Raw genomic sequence first — 17,413 nt, forward strand, 5'->3', positions numbered from 1 at the left:
TTTGGTTGAAGTGATAGGTCCTTTACTAGAGGTTACTGTCTGCAGTAAAATCAGGCTAGAACTAAGATTCTGCACAAAAGGTTACAAACATTTCCCCTCATCCCAGCTGCCCCCCCCCTCTTGACCAGTTTGTCTTTGGCCAATAGAGACCCACAAAAATGTTTTGAGAATCGCTTGGATGTTTGGAGCAATCCACATTCCATTCTCAGGCTTTGTGGCCTTGAAGTGGACAGGCTGGTTTTGTGCATCTCGGGTCTCCATCAAGATGTCAGCTCCCTCCCAATTTCCCATCTCTGTCCCATACATGTTTTTTGCCCCTAGCCTTTGATGGCAGGATGCTGGCAAGGTCCCAAGCCAAAGACACATTTCTTTCATCTGCTCATCTAGCAGGAGCTGCGAGTCCAAGAGGACCCCTCTCCCCCAGATTGCAAATATACTGATTCTGAAAGAGGACCATTCTACTGGGAGTCATAGTTGGTACAGTCATAGAGTCAATGGGCTTTGGAAGTGACAGCAATTCTGCCTTGCTTGGGTTGAGTTAATGGCCATCAGTATTCACTTACAGTACTGTAATTGACAGAGATATATAATATCTCCCAATTTTTCAGTGCATCTAATATAACAACACAAGCATAGTGCTTTTAGAGTTCATGCATTTAAAAGTGGCTTCATTCTAGGTAATATTTCTGAATAATGAAAAAAATATATACCTTTTTTTAAAGTATGAGGTCACCATGCCTGAGTGAAACAGGTCCAGTTTTCACTCAACCTGTTTAATATATAAAAGTCTGTTAATGTTCATAGATAGGAAGTAAAAAGTATTAAAATGTAATAGATTTTTTTAAAAAAACTTAAAAACATCAAATAAGATACTTGTTGCCTTACCAGAAATATTCTAAGCTACTTATCACTCTGATTATTAAAAAAAACTTGGAGCAAGTTTGTTTAATAGAATAAGTAGCTTATGTTAATCATTAAGCTTGGCCTGAGGGAAAATGGGTTTTCTCCCCCTTTTATTTTTTTTTCTATCACAAGAATTCAGAATGGTGGAACAACTTATTCCCGTTTTCAAAAGAAAGTAATATTTGGATGGAGTTTTTCCACCCCTCTCATTTTTGATTCAGTACCAGAAAAGAGAATGGAACAAAATGAAATTTTATGTATTTAAAGGAACTGTACTGAACAACTAATTCTGAATTTTCATTTACCACAATCAGAATGTTCAATCAAAAAAGAGGAAAAAACAAATGCTATAATGGTAGGTTTCAAAATTTATTAATTTTGAAATGGGTATATTGATGATGGTTGTTTTACTGTAGATTAATGATTTGAAGGGAAAAAGAGAGAGACTCCATGATATATGGCTGTCTAGAGGTGCTTTCCCATTCTTAATGCTGTTCACCTACTGACATAGAAAAATATGAAAGATTTTCTAGCCAGGACAGTATACACCACTATTTAGCACAAAGGTTTTTGTGTTATTCTTTCTGAAGCTGGGAAATCTTGTAACATCGTAAATTTATCTAAAGAAATAAATTGTTATCCACGAAACATTCCATATAATAATAATAATAAACTTTAATTTATATACCGCACCCTTTCCTAAACAGGACATATAGTTAGTGAATGAAGTGAAAATCTCCTTCTCACTCTAAATTTGTATATTACCAAACAGGTTTTTAGATCTGTTTGCAACAACAATAAAATTAAACAAATCCATTAAATCTACAAAATGCTTTGTTAAAACCAACCTATGTAGTTGGTACTAGAAGGATAATAACAAAGAAGCCACTTTATTAATTTTTTGGGAGGGAATTTCATTATGAGGTACATGGAGTAATACTGAGTTTTTGAAGGTGAAACTTTAATAGATTGAGTCCAATATAGGCAGATTAATACAACCATAAGAATTTAGTTTAGGGGTCCAAGCTCTAAATGCCTTGATAGATAAGCATCACTATTTCAAATAGAAACAGAAAATCTGCCTGAGATTATCTTTTTATGGAAGAGAGATGCTTTAAGTCATATTCAAACTTCTTGGGATCCTGAGACACTGCATATACTTCCTAGGATGAGAGTAATTATTTGTTAGCTACTGACATAGAATGGTGGGATGTTGCCTTAGAAAAAAGTTTGTGTTTGTGGCATACTGGCCAAAATGTGACAAAAGTAACTCTACTATCCTTAATATCACTGTGGAATGCTGCACATGGCATAGGTGTGATTGGTAACTTAGACAGATCTTAATTTTAAAAATATACTCTGTAAAAACCTCATTTGACCAAATGAGACATAGAACAAAATGAGTGGATTATTTGGAGACACCAAAATGAAGACTTTTTGGCAAGCGTTCATTTTAAAAAGCTTTCTTTATTTTAAATATGTCAATACAATATTTAAATATATTAAATAAATAAACTTTATTCACATGTACTCATGGCAAAAGAATAAGTGTAAATCTGAAAACAAGATTCATTTGATTTTTTTAATGGGGAAAGATTGAGAATATTAAGAAGGGATACAGGTGTAATAAGAAATGTTGAGCATTGAACAGACTGTTATTTGATAGTGTCATAACTGGAATGGAAAATGAAGAAGTAAAATAAATAATAATGAATTTGCAGTGCAAGAGAAGAAAGTTTGAGATGTGTAGGAAACAGTATTTGAGAATGGTATTAGAAAATAGGCAGTGGAAAAAAAGAAACTGAAGGAAAGGATTTGTTGTTTATTCTATTTGTAACTGATCTATTTGTGTGATCTTGTTAAAGGTTAACATGTGATTATGCATTTGATTTTGAATAGGAGGCTATGTGAATGACTGTGAATCCAAATGATTTTCAGTAAGTTTTAAATTGTATGATACTGTCAGAGTTGTGGAATTGTAAGATGATGTACTGAAGACCAAGACCGTTGTGTTGATAGAAGAAATGGAATGGAATGAAAGATTATATATCAGTATGAAAAGGAAAAGAAGATATATGCGTTTTGCATTTTGTTAGATTCCCCCCCCCCCCCTACTAAAGACAGAAAAATGAATGGAAATTACTAGACATGAAAATTTTGGTAGAAAAAGAAACTAACATGTTGCAAAGGATGATTTTTTTAAAGCAAAAAAGATGGTATATGAGTATACTTTGCCACTTTGCTTTCTTTGTATGCCAAGAAAAATATAAAAGTATGCTGAATGCAGCGCAAGTAGACATTGGGTCAAGAATGAATGGCTGCTGAATGATAGTGGACATTCAGGAGCCATTAAGAAAGAAAGTAATATGGTCATATCAATAGAATAAATGAGCTGTATTTGGACAGAACATATAAGGGCTAGATGAACAAAATTAAAGGCAAAAGGCAACAAATTAAGCTGTCTATAGTATGGTAGAAGTAAAGGTAATTCTGCAAGAATAGAGCAATAGGAAGATGCATAATGTTGGCACAAGCCAGATTTAGCTATATTTCCCCTCCCCCTCCTTATCTCAGCCTTTAATTTATTTGGCTCACTATTTTTCATTCCTTTTCTGTGCTTTGCATAAAGCTGCTTATCCCAAAAGGGAATAGCATGATGGGCAAGCATACATGCAGGGAGGCAGAATGTTTCTGTATCTTCTCAGATCTATCTTTTTGCCTTTGATTTAAAGACATGAGAAGAAATTTCTCTTTGACAGTTTTTTTTTCCTGGTTTTATATAACTATTCTGATCTGGTGTTACATGTCTACTGGGCATCTATCTCTAAGATGCAAAGGGATCTAATGTGAATAAAGGACTGTAGAGTATATTTCTCTTGCAGGGAAAATGGGAAAACTGCTGAGCTTTGATCATTTATGATATCACAATCTCAACAGGAAGTCTCAAATTGAAAGCATAGGAGGAGGATAAAGATGGATTTTTTAATGTCATTCTTTTTCAAGGTTTTGCTTCTTTTTGTTGCAGGTAAGTTCTATGAAACCACTTTATGAAGCAACATTATTATATAACATATTCATTACAGATGTATGTCTGCCTATTTGATCCTATCAAGCAAGGGAAAATCACATATGATTCCTTTTGTTTGAATATTAACATAAAACAAGGGACATATAAGAGAAATGAATGGCAATTGCAGTAATCTCTGACTCCACCGTATTCATACTGTTGTGCGTCCCTGTGAACCTTCTTCCTTCTGTTGGCAGCCACTCAAAATCTCACTTAACCAGAGCAACGGGAATGGCTCATATTGCCATCACATGACATCATGTGTTATAACTGTACCACTTTGTGGCAAAAATTCTAGTCCTAGTTACCGACATTAATCAAGGACTACCTATTTATCAGAAAAGTGGATGTCTCTGCCATTATATAACAGACGGTATTTTCTTTCTTTTTAGTTAACTTGGAAAAATTAATCATGGAACCTAAAGCTGGCAGTCTTGGTGGTGGAATTTGGATCGCAATAAACTTTGATGGTACTTTGAATACCTGTTCCAACTGCTGGGTATTTTTTTTTAGATAAGCAGTTGCTTCACACGGTTTAGGATGACATTATCTAAGAATTGGCCTAGGAAGCTTGTGGCCCTCCAGATATTGCTGAATTACAGATTGTCTGATCCACAATCAGATTCTTCTGAGCAAAAAGAAATAGCAAAATACCTCTTTTAGAATGGTCTTTGTCATATACGCTTTGGAATTCTTTGATTTGAAATTCCAGTGGTAATGCATGACTGGGAAACCTGGATTTTGAGTATAAGAAAAAGAAGGTTGACTCTTTCAAATTATGGATATAATTTTACTAAAACATCATGGGTTGCAACAACCCCAAAATAGAAAATAAATGTTTCCTTAAGGTAATGATTAGCAAAGAAAAGTTGGGTATATTAGGTAAACAGAGGATAGACTTAGAAAGCAATGTCTATGCTTGGCAAGTTTGAGAATAGTAAGCACAGAAGAAGAAAACCACAATAGGTAAGTGGGTGGAATCAAGGACATCAGGCGTGGTATTCAGCAGATTCTGACCAGTTCTGGAGAACCGGTAGCAGAAATTTTGAGTTCAGAGAACCGGTAAATATCACCTCTGACTGGCCCCGCCCTCATCTATTCTCTGCTTCCCGAGTCCTAGCTGATCAGGAGGGAATGGGGATTTTGCAGTAACCCATCACTGGAGTGGGGAAGGAATGGAGATTTTACAGTATTCTTTCCCTGCCACGCCCACCAAGCATGATTTGCCCACCAAGCATGCCATGCCCACTAAGCCACGCCCACAGAACCGGTAGTAATTTTTTTTTGAATCCGACCACTGAAGGACATGCCTTAGAAACTCTACAACTTTTAACTAGAAACAGATTGCAGTAGCAAGCACAGATCCTGCCATCAATAGAAGTTGAGATCAGACTGAGGGAATTTCAAATCTCCTGAATCTCAGGCAGCATTCCTTCAAAACGAAGTGCTGAAATCAGACAATGTTGAAAAAAATTAGAAAAGTTTGTGGCCAAGGATCAAAACAAAATTACGGACCTTTTGTTCTCAGGCTACACAAACTTTCTGTTTTCAAAGAGATATACCTAGTGTGTAAATAGATTAATAGCAAGCCACATGCTCCATAATTATGGAAACAAAAGGAAACTAGGGACGATTTGGCAATCAATTAGTAAATTGCCATAAAGTTACACAATGAAGAAAGAGCTAAAGGAAAAGGTAATCTATTGTATATTTTAATATATTTATCCTTATTAAAGATTTGAAAGCATGTGTGATATATTAGTAATATCTGAACCTGGTACGAATGAAAAGGAATATCAATATTTATTTATTAGTTTATACCATCCATGTCTCTATAAAGTGACTTTTTATCCTATACAATCTTCTTTATTTCAAAAATATTTCAGGTTGGAAATATGATGTGAACGGTAAATAGTAATAATAATGTTTGATGTTTTATTTATTAGTTTGTCACTTACCATTAGGTCTCCCTCATTTGGTCAACTGGTCACAGCTCGAAGTGGCATTATGGAATCCAGAGCTGCCTCCAGTGCTGTGTGACATTATGCCTGTCAGTTTCTTCATGTCCACAATAAAATGCCAAACAAGGTACAATTATTTTCTGCATGATAATTACTAGGAGCAGAGCATAATATTACATGCCTGTGACCATATAGTTAAGATATTTCTTATAAATCATTCAGCATTTTGAGTTTCCTTTAGTGGGCATTCAAACAAGTGGGCATCCAAACAAGAAACATACTGGACATAGGAAGATGTTGGTGCCAGGTCCCTTTGTCCATCTTATCTAGTATTCTGACTAGAATACTAGGCCAGATAAGCTGTCATCTCCAGATGCTTGAGACTTCATCTTCCATCATCATAGCCTGAAGAATCAATGGAAAAATAGTTGGAGAATTATCAGCCAAAAGATCTAGATGGCACCATGTTGCCTGTTCCTGTTTTAGAATTCTATGGATGACAATACTCACTTGACTTTTAGCTACAAAATTATTTTGTTCTATATTGTCACATTATTAATGTTTTCTTTGCTTGTTATTCATTCTATCTTTGCTATCTTGTTGTTTTCAAATCTTTTCCAATTCACTGATCACACTAAACAGGGGATAAGTCCTATTGTAATGAGAATTAACTGATATATTTTTAAAACTTAATATAAGTCTCATGAGTCATCATCAATTTAAAATAAAGGTAAATAATTGTACTGTTTTATATAATATTTCAAGGTAAGGCAATCCAGTGGCTTTGATATTTGGATGTTAGGGGAGCTGTGGTGTAAGACCTTTGGAGATGGGTGGGTAAAGTCAACACAGACTAAGAAGTCATATTGTTGAGTAGGATCTACAACTCCTCAGATCTGGTAACTTATTTCTGTTAAGAAACTGATGAATAATAGTAAAATAGTTTTAGTCTGTGTTCTGACCTAAAAGCCAAGGAGAAAGTCAGTATTTTAAAAACCTATGAATAACGATTAACAAGTCTAACACACACCTGAACAGTGACGGAAAAATATTTAAGCCTAAAGATTAGATTTCTGGACAATTATTATTAACTTAAACCATTGACCTAGTGCACTTTGCTGGTAGTTTGTAACTGTATTCCATATAGAGTTTGCTTTTTTCTACCTCCATCCTTACAATAAACCAAAACCAACCAACCAAACAAACAAAAACATAATCATATCACCTAGTTTTCCTTGGTTTTGTTTTGTACAGTCTTTTTTTCATGAAAGAGCCACATCAGTAACTGAAATGCAGCAAGAGGTGGTGGTTTTTTTTTTCCTATGTGAAGAAAAGCTTACTCTGTTTAAAACTGTTTGTTGCAACTGTAAGCACAAGATCTCTTCAACTGTTACAGTGATGAAGTTGTTTGCTCTTATGTATATTTGAAAAGCCCTAGTTCTTAGCTGGCATGCAGTAAAAATAATAGAATTGTTCCTTTTTTTTAAACTGCACACAAACCAGTTAGTTTTAGGCCTGTTTGATTAGATTAATAGAGAAGACTGTACATGGCTAGGTTATTAAGTTGAAGTTGCCATATCTTCTTGATTCTTCGTCTTCACATCCGTTCTATTGTTAGTTTCCTTTTCCACCTGCTGATCTATATCCTGATGTTTCTTCTGTATCATTCATCCTCTACTACAGAAAGTTGAGGGCAAACAAATTTTGTAGACAAAATCAGGCAGAGGAAACCACAGTTTCCTCATGTCTAACTTTAGTTATAAAATTAATTGAATCGTGCAAAATGAGAAGCTCATTGTCTCTCTTAATAACAGTGTGTGTTTCTCTGTTTCCACTTTTTTACTTGAAGATCTTCTCGGGAAGGACTTTACCATCTCTTGTTGAGTTTGAATGGACAGAGTATCAGCAACCAAGATGAATTACATGAAGGGAACTGTACATTCCAGGTACATAATAAAGTAACTTAAATAGTAAGACTCCGATAACCAGGAACAGTGACAGATTATTATTTTTATTCCAAGAAGAATTTAAATATTCAGAGTTAGTTTTGCTATATGATACCATGGAATATGAGTTTTCTAAGTTAAGTTGTACCTCTTTTCTCCAAAAGAGAAATCATCTAGAGTTTTCTGTCATTGTAACTAGATAATGGAACCGTATCAACACAAATGTGCTTTAAATGATAAACAAATGCAAAATACAAATGCAAAACATTATATACATCAGAACGTCTAGCATTTTCTACAAATACAACCGAACTTTGATTGTACATGACAAAGCCATATTTTAACATATTGCATATTAAATTGCCTGTTCTCCAGTTCAATTGACTTACAAAACTTGTGACAACTCTTGGAGAGATACAGATGAAATATATACCAAGTAAATAAAACATAAATTGCTGGTTTTTGTTTTGGCAACCTGGGACCTATGGACATGAAAACATTATTCTCTTTCTAATAGTTGTGACAATGTAGACAGTATCTGGCTATGACTAATTTCGGGAAAAGGAGTTCCATTTGGTCGATTCCCCTACCCCCAATAGTATCAAACATGTCCAAAAAGTATTGTGAGACACTGATCTCCATCATGATAATCAGCACAATGAGAGGAGTATTCTTATCCCCTTCTTATCCAGAAATATATGTTCTGTAAAGGATGATGGCCTTCTTGGAAGTTCATCAAAATTTATATAGGCACCTAAAAATGAAGCTTAAGAAAATGTAGTCTGAAAAGTCTCCAAATGGGGTTTGTATCAAGATGTTCTTTAAAGTTGACATAATAGAGGTACCATTGCCCAATCTTGAAAACTATGTTATGTATCTAAAAATGGGTGGACCCATATAATTTCTCCAGTGTTAAATGCATTACATTTGCTCTACATATCTATTATAATTATTTATTTTCATCTTGCTGCTTTTTAAAATCGAGATTCTTTTTTTAAAACATATTTTGGTATTTTTCTCTAATATAAATATATTATTTATGAGCAAAAATACACAACCACTACCAGAAAAGTAGACAGTATCATGCTACATTGCACTGCAAGTTTGCTTACATGTTTGCAATTATTTAGTGAAATGACAATAACATGCATATGTTTCATGTGTAGGAAGTTATCACCCAGCCCTCTCCCAGAAAAATGAAATATCCTAGGAAATATTGATAAGGCAGAATATTATATTTTCCTGAATGTGAAAAAGGGAGAAACACATTTTAAACACTAAATTCCTACAGCTTCCTGCCCATCCCCACTTTGTCAATGGGCCATTAAGAAGGCCAAGCTAGTCCACTTTACATAATAAAGAGTTCTCCTCTTCAGCTGTGATGGGATTAAGGCAGGATAATAAGCCTTTACTCAACTGACCACATGGCATCTGAACTCAATCAAACCTGAATTCAAAACAGCCTAGAGGGTTGCCTCTGCATGGGCCCATGTGAGTCTGGCAACCAATCAGAATACATTTCTTACACAGGAACAGGAAACAGATAGGTGGGGCAGAACAGATTATAAAAATCCCTGCAAGCCCTTCTTCAGCCCTTCTCTTCCCTTCTCTTCTCTTCTCCACCAACATTGAAGCATGTGATCACTTTTCTGTTCAGGGCTTAAGCCATGTGGTCCTGTCCACCATTAAAACCATCTTTCCAAGCAGCCTCCATGTCTCCAGTGTCTTTTTCCCCACTTGGAGCCGAACCCAGAAGGACATTTCTTCCAACAATTGGCGACCCAGATGGGACTCCAAGCTAGCCTAACAAATGGATATGGCCCAGGTAAGCCTCCCATGCCGGCACAGACCCCATTGAGTCTGTGGGTGGACTTTATCTTGGCCTTAGCCATTTGGATCTAGGCTTTAAAGGGGTTTTGAGTTTGAGCTCAAAGGCTGCCTGGAAAGAAGGTGAGTACCTCTAAATTTTAATTCTCTAAAATTTAATTTTAAAGCATGGGAAATGTGTGTATGCCTGCCTGTGTGTGACTAGTGTGTGTGAAAATGGATGGAAAAGTGAATGGATTTTTTATTTTTTGTTGTTGCTGCTGTTTTTGTCCTGTGAGAGAAAAAAGCTAAAGCCCATAAGAAAGTTAGTGAGAAAAAGGGAGGTACGCATACCCGCTCCGACAGCACCCCTCCTGGGTCACTGTGCGGCTGGTCCTCTGGGTCTCTTTCCCCAAGACTTGAAACTGTAAGAAAAGTCCCTGCGTGAAAGGGCGCGAATCGAGAGAAGGTTCCCGCGGTGAGGAACGCGTCAAAAGTCCCTCCGAAGGGCACCCCCCGAAAAGTCCCTCCGAAGGGCACCAATAAGACCCTCCGAAGGGCAAACAGAGAAAGTCCCTTCAAAAGGGCGTGAAAGGTCCTCTAAGGACGCGAAAGTAAAGCGGGGAAATACGAAGTGGCAAACCCGGCTAGGACGAAGTGAACCCACATCTAAACGGGATCATGGGAAGCGGTAGCTCGAGGATAGCCATGGAAACCCCCCTAGGGGAGTTGTTGGGGGCCTGGGACGAAAAGCAAATGCCCGTCCTGGCCGGAATGAAGAAAAAAAGAGCAGATTGTAGAAAATGGGCTTTGCTGAAAGATGATACAGGAAAAACTAATTTGGCTAAAAAAGGTACTTAAAAGAAAATGGTGGGATTTCTTTTTTCTCTTGTCTGTCTCTTTCTCTGTCTTTTATGTAACCACGTGGTTTTTGTTTGTTAAGATTTGTGCCTTCCCCAATTTAACTGAAATTCATGGTGGGAATGATTTTGTTTTTCCCTCTTTGTCTGTGTGTGTGTATGTCTAAGTCTTTGTGCACCCTCAAGGTAATTGTAACTAAGATGTCTCCAATCCAAAAGACAAGAATTTTAAAGTGTTCAAAGAAAGAAAGGAGTAAACTGGCAGAAATTGCCTTTGCTCAGTTTGTTGGGCCTAGAAAACTAACTGAAACTGGGAGGAGTCTTTACTTTGTGTCTGTTCTGGCCAGCAGAAACAGAGTAAAAATATTTTTTTTCCTTCCTTCCTTGCCTATACCTTAAAGTAACAACCCAGGAAATGTTTGCAAGAAAAGTTTCATCCTTGCATTTATTGTGTGACTAAATGATTTTACCTGTTCATTTCTTTCCTGGAGCATGTGAATCCATACCCCATTTCTCATCTGTGATATCCCCATAATATCTGTTTATCTGCTGAGTAACTGATGCTTTTATTTTTCAAACTCTGCCTGCAAGCTATCTACCCCCCCCCCCACGCCCCTCCCTTACCTCTAATCCTCCAACAATGCCTTTTCTGTGGGGGAGGGAACCTTGTTCTCATGTCTTTCAGCCCTAGAAGATTGTACTCTTCAGGTGAGTATAGATTTTTTTCCCTTTTGGGGGGAGGAGGAGAGTGTTGCCTTGTGTGTGCATGTATGAAATGAAGGAAATTCCTACTAAAGGTTTGCCTTCAACCTGAGTAAAAACCCTCTGCACATTTTTCTGACCAACCTACTCTATTAGTCCTAAAGTAAAAACCTGGCCTCCAGAAGGCAGTTTTGATTTAGATTTTGTCAACAAATTTGCTGATTTTCTGGCCACCATCAGATGAACCAAGGGCCCCACCCAGATGCAAATGATGTGTTAATGAAAGTCTCCATACATCTTGGATCTTTAAAAATATGCCAGCATGTGCTGGGAGAGCCAACCTAGAACCCTGGCTGAATGCAAACAATGTGTGGACAAACATCTCTGTACATTGTTTCTATACATCTTGATATTTAAAAATGCCAGCGCGTGCTGGGATATCAAGATAGAATTTGGATCTTTAAAAATTAGCCAGCGTCCGCTGGCAGGTCCAAATTAGAAACAAACACCCCAGGGCAGAGACAGGCATTAACAATCTAGTGCGTGATCATTTCCAGACCTGGAGGGAAGTTGAGATCCTTTAATAATAGAAAATGGAGCTCATTGGCTTATGTACAGCTCCCTGAAGTAATTGTAATAACTGCCTTGCATGAAGAAAGAATGAAATGGGATTTTTGTATGTGAAATTAATGATTGCAGTGCAAATGTGAGTATGTTGATGGTAAAAGTTGGTATGAATGTAGTTTGATTCCCTTTCATATAAAGAAGCAGTAAGTTACAAGGTTGTTTAATGGTATGTGTGTGTATGCATGTGTGTTATCATTTCCAAACCTGAAGGGAGGGTGAGATCCTCTAATAAAAGAAAATGAAGCTTGGTGGCTTGTGGAAAAAAAAAAGCTTCCTGAAATACCTATGATTGTTTGGCATGAGCATGCATGAAGGTCTGATTGCAGTATGAATGTCAGTATGTGTCCCCCATGCCCCAGGGAGTGATAAGTGAATGGATCCAGAGATCCACGTGATTGCCTGTGTGAATTCCCCCCCCCCCCCCAATCTTCCTTCTGGGTCATTCTTTGGAGGGAAAGGAGAGGAGAATGAGTGCCTGCTCATTTTTACCATGAGTGTGTGTATGAAACGCCCCAGTGATACCTGTGAATGCCTCTGGGCATTCCCCCCCTCCTTCTTTCCCTCCTTCCTTTTGGGTCATTAAAGGCTGAAATTTTTTCTCCTCACTTTAACCACTTTCCCCCCCCCCCCTCTCTTCTGAGAAATTTGGAGTAAATGGGTGATCTGATCCGCTTACCTTTCACTATTGTGATCTTTTATCTGCATATAAAATTATGCAGTTACATTTCTTTGCTCTGAATACAATTTTGATTTTTTTTTCTTGAAATTTTTGAGGTTTAAAATGCTTAATTAAACCTATAAAAAGGAATGATTTTGAGATATTTTGCTTACATTTGTAAATGTTTTAACATACTTAATGAGAATTTGCTTCCATCTGAATGGAATTTGATATTTTGGAGTGTTGACTCAAAGTACCTTTTTTTTAAATTGCAATTTTTTTAAAGCTGTTCTTCTTACCTCCCTCTTTTACACCTGTGCATTTTTAAATGTTTATGAGTCAAGGTGCTCTACCCTATGATATTTTATTTGTTTGTTTGTTTGCAACACAAGTTGTTGTCCCTCTTGGAAATTTACTCATCTTACTGCAAAAGTGTTTCAATCATACAGGCAGTGGGAATGCCATGTTCCATGAAATTTACCTCGTCTGCCTCCTGAAATAATGTTTGGATTTCCACACTTGGACAGAATGGGTGAGATTCCACAACATGAGACTAAAGATATGTCTGTAAAGAACTGTATTCTTGGCCTCTCCTCTTTTTTTTTAACCTCAGAAACAAAGGACTGCTAACTCAAACCATAACTCTCCAATTTGCTGCTTGTGATTGCCTCCTGATAAAACCTGACATGAGGAAAAAAAACTTAGCCAAGCCTGGGACAGACTGCCAAGACTGACTGACCACTCTTACCAGCAAGCCAAGCCTAGTACCATCCAGCAGACATGAAAGAACCCTGAAGGAGATGAAGAAGTAAAGACCAAAAGACTCTTTTCAATTCCCAGAAGACAGCTGAAAAGATTATGGGGAGGGTGGAATTTGATAAAGTTTTCTTTCTCTGTTTCATTCACAGAAATTTATTATGCTTTCTTCCTTGCCTCATTTATATTGTAATCAGTTTAATGTACTCATGTAAGAATTGTATTTGAGAGTGGCTGGCACAGCAAGATCTGAACACCTTAGATTTCTGGCTGGTGGGAGGGAAATTTTGTCCAAAATGTCTGTATTTTCTGTATTGTAGAAGCAGCTACACACACACACACACACACACACACACACACACACACAAAGAGAGAGGGAGGGAGAGAGTCCCCATTCAGAACTAGATTGAAACTATCTCCTTGACCCAACTCCACAAAGCATTTCCTAGGTTGATTTTTGTCTTTGCACAAAAGCCTAAACAGTGATATCTCCCTTTTAATCCCATGGGGGAGGGTCAGTTCCCCTCAGGCAATTCCCCCACTTGAAGAGTAGCAGAAAAGATCTTCAAAACTCAAACCCTGTGACTCAAAAATAAGTGATGCTGCCCAGTTGCCCAGTAAAGCAGGACATGTTGCACTGGTGGTCTCTGATAGGAATCCCAGGGCTCATTGTGTGTAGTTTTAAAAATACTAAATAGTCTGGATTGCACACTAGCTAAACTCAATTTGGCCTCACTAAAATAGGAGCCAGGGCAAGTTAAAGAAATCCCTTGGAAATGGGCAGCCTGTACTTCTTTAAAAGGAAGAATCCTTCAATGGCTGTGAAGGTTTTTTTGGGACTTCTGCTTGCTTGTAACCTGGAAGCTCACAGAAAGTGATATCAAACATCTGATATTAATTGGCATGGTAAATTGGATATTGTAAATTTCTTTCCAGAAATTGTGCCCTGGTTGCTAAGACCTTCATGGTTGAAAGCTCTCTGGGAGCCACTGAAGGGATCCTTCTGCTGTCTCTTTCAATGCTTTTCCATCAGAAAAATTAAGTTTCCCTGATCTGACCAATTTTATCTTTTGTCAAAAACATGTGCGTTCCACTCACATTTTTTTTTGAAAAAAAAAAGGAGGGATTGTAGGAAGTTATCACGGAAGTTATCAGTTACCTGCAGGATCGCGTCCTGCCCCATACATCCCTGCGACCCGTCCGCTCACACAGAGAGGGACTACTCCAGGTGCCGTCCTCCAGAGAGTGCCAGAGGGCGACGCCCAGGAGTAGGGCCTTCTCTGTAGTGGGCCCCACCCTTTGGAATGACCTCCCCCCAGACATCAGGACAACAACCGACCTTCGCTCCTTCCGTATGAAGCTGAAAACCTACCTGTTTCGACTAGCTGACCTGGCATAATACTACAATCCCTCCAGCCCAGGGCATTTTTAATTGGTAATTTTAGTTTTTAAGGGTTAATTTCACTGGGGTTTTAACTTTTTTAGGTATTGTAACTTATTTATTTATTCTTACCTCCTCTGTACGCTATATAATACTTTTGTACGTCGCCCTGAGTCCCTGTGGGGAGAGGGGGCGACTAATAAGTTCAAGTAATAAATAAATAAAATAAAATCACCTAGCCCTCTCCCAGAAAAATGAAATATCCTAGGAAATATTGATAAGGCAGAATATTATATTTTCCTGAATGTGAAAAAGGGAGAAACACATTTTAAACACTAAATTCCTACAGCTTCCTCCCCATCCCCACTTTGTCAATGGGCCATTAAGAAGGCCAAGCTAGTCCACTTTACATAATAAAGAGTTCTCCTCTTCAGCTGTGATGGGATTAAGGCAGGATAATAAGCCTTTACTCAACTGACCACATGGCATCTGAACTCAATCAAACCTGAATTCAAAACAGCCTAGAGGGCTGCCCCTGCATGGGCCCATGTGAGTCTGGCAACCAATCAGAATACATTTCTTACACAGGAACAGGAAACAGATAGGTGGGGCAGAACAGATTATAAAAATCCCTGCAAGCCCTTCTTCAGCCCTTCTCTTCCCTTCTCTTCTCCACCAACATTGAAGCATGTGATCACTTTTCTGTTCAGGGCTTAAGCCATGTGGTCCTGTCCACCATTAAAACCATCTTTCCAAGCAACCTCCATGTCTCCAGTGTCTTTTTCCCCACTTGGAGCCGAACCCAGAAGGACATTTCTTCCAACACAAGTAAACCCCCATATGGAGTCCCAGGAAAAGAAATGACTTTAAAAGTAAAATACTAATGTAAGTGGTACCCTAATAAGCAATTAGCAAGCAAAGATCCCTGATTTCAGTCTTCAGTCTGTGAAGAAATGGGGGGTGGGGGTGGGGACTTATGCAGGAGTTGCTAAATTGTCAAAGGCTCCAAATGCTGTTGAGCAAAAAGACCAGCCTTTCAAAGAGAAAATAAAAGCATCTCACTCATACTGCTGGAAAAGCAGGGCTGAAGATCATGAGGTAGAAGACATTGCTGGAACCTGGGTAGCCATAGTTTTCCTGAAAGATGCAGGTACATTTTACATTCTACAATGATTTACTTATGTTCCTTCATAGTGATATTTCACCACATGATTTTGTGACAATACAATGGAGGTTTAAAGCAAGCAAAATAAATGGCCGACTAGCCAAAGACAGTTTAATGTGTTTTAGTGAATTTAAATGTAACGAATTTATATTCTGAAGTTTACATTGATTTAAATTCAAGAGGAGAAAATGTCAAATCTTTCAAACTAGCAGTATCTAGGAAACCTGACCTTGGAAAAACAAAACAAAACATCTCACTTGGCATTTGGATGAGAATCCCCCCACAAAGAAGGAAGTTCACAAAACATTTCAGAAGGCAGCAGTGACAACCCACGCCTGTACTGTTGACAAGAAGTCCACATGGATTTGTCCATGAAGCCACAAAGAGAACAGCATGTATAAACAACATGTATGCAATAATTATACGATTGTGTAAGTTAGCAGTTACTAACATACAGGTAGTCCTTGATTTACAACCAATCATTTAGTAACTATCCAAAGGCACTGAAAAAATGACTTATGATTGGTCTTTCCACTTATGACCACCATGGGATCCTCATGGTCATGTGATCAAAATATGGTGGCTTGGCAACTAGCATGTGGTTGCAGCATCCCAGGGTCATGTGATTATCATTTGTGATCTTCCCAAGCAAAATAAAAAAAATCAAGCCAGATTCACTTAATGATCACATGATTTGCTTAACAATTGCAATGATTTACTTAATCATGGCAAAAATGATTGTAGAATTGGTCACGATTCAGTTAATAATCACCTTGCTTAGCAATGGAAATTCTGGTCCCAGTTGTGGTTGTAAGTAAAGGACTGCCTGTACATCCCAACTTCTGATACAAGTCAGAGGTGGTATTCAGCCGGTTCTTTCCGGTTCAGGCCAACTGCGGGAGGCTCTGCCCACCCATCCCAACATAATGCACAAGCACATGAGACGGGCACTTACATTTGCAAACTGGTAGGGAAGGTAAGTGAATCCAACTGCTGATACAAATATATAAATGGTGGCATTTGCATGATGACATCAACACATGTGTGTCATTGTTTACCTTTCTTGTCTTGGCTCTGTGAACACTTGAGCACCAGGAATCAAGAATTTCTTGAAGAATTCTGCATATAATATGCAATATATCACAATAAAATTAATCCTAAACCAACTGGAGGTAATATACAATCAAACTTCAAAACAGTATCCACCCATTAAACTATCTTTATGAACAATTTTTATCACCTCTCAAAAGACACTTTATTTAGGGGCAAATCTAATCTCCAGTGGAAGGCTTTCTGGAATCAATTTCCTAATTTGCAGAAGTAGGTCAAGTAGGGAATTTGCAGAAGTAGAGAAAGAGCAACAGTTTTTCCCAGAAAGTGTGTATCATGCATGCCAATTTTAGCTGAAAAAAGCAGTCCTGTGTGGGATACCATGTATGTAAAATTTTAAAGGTGAAAGGAGTGAAAAATAAAAAGTGAAAGAAGCTTATCATAAGCTAATAAAGACGAGGAGGAATGACAATGTCAAATGGGATGAATGGAATACTTTGAAGTTCATTTATGTCTAGTGTATAGATGAAT

At 37.7% G+C, this 17,413-nt stretch overlaps 1 protein-coding gene across 1 annotated transcript in view; it reads left to right on the forward strand.

Moving 5' to 3' along the window:
* Nucleotides 1-1,224: 1,224 nt before the first annotated feature.
* Nucleotides 1,225-17,413, forward strand: part of PKHD1 (PKHD1 ciliary IPT domain containing fibrocystin/polyductin) — a gene marked incomplete at its 3' end in the record, with an annotated part of 306,709 nt that continues 290,520 nt past the window's right edge. The window contains 4 exon segments of the mRNA XM_081943866.1: nt 1,225-1,258; nt 4,363-4,440; nt 5,917-6,058; nt 7,781-7,889. Coding sequence (XP_081799992.1) covers nt 4,383-4,440; nt 5,917-6,058; nt 7,781-7,889 — 309 coding nt within the window. The 5' untranslated portion in view covers nt 1,225-1,258; nt 4,363-4,382.

Source organism: Natrix helvetica (assembly GCF_964273705.1).
Source record: "Natrix helvetica genome assembly, chromosome: 2".
Taxonomy (NCBI): Eukaryota; Metazoa; Chordata; class Lepidosauria; order Squamata; family Natricidae; genus Natrix; species Natrix helvetica.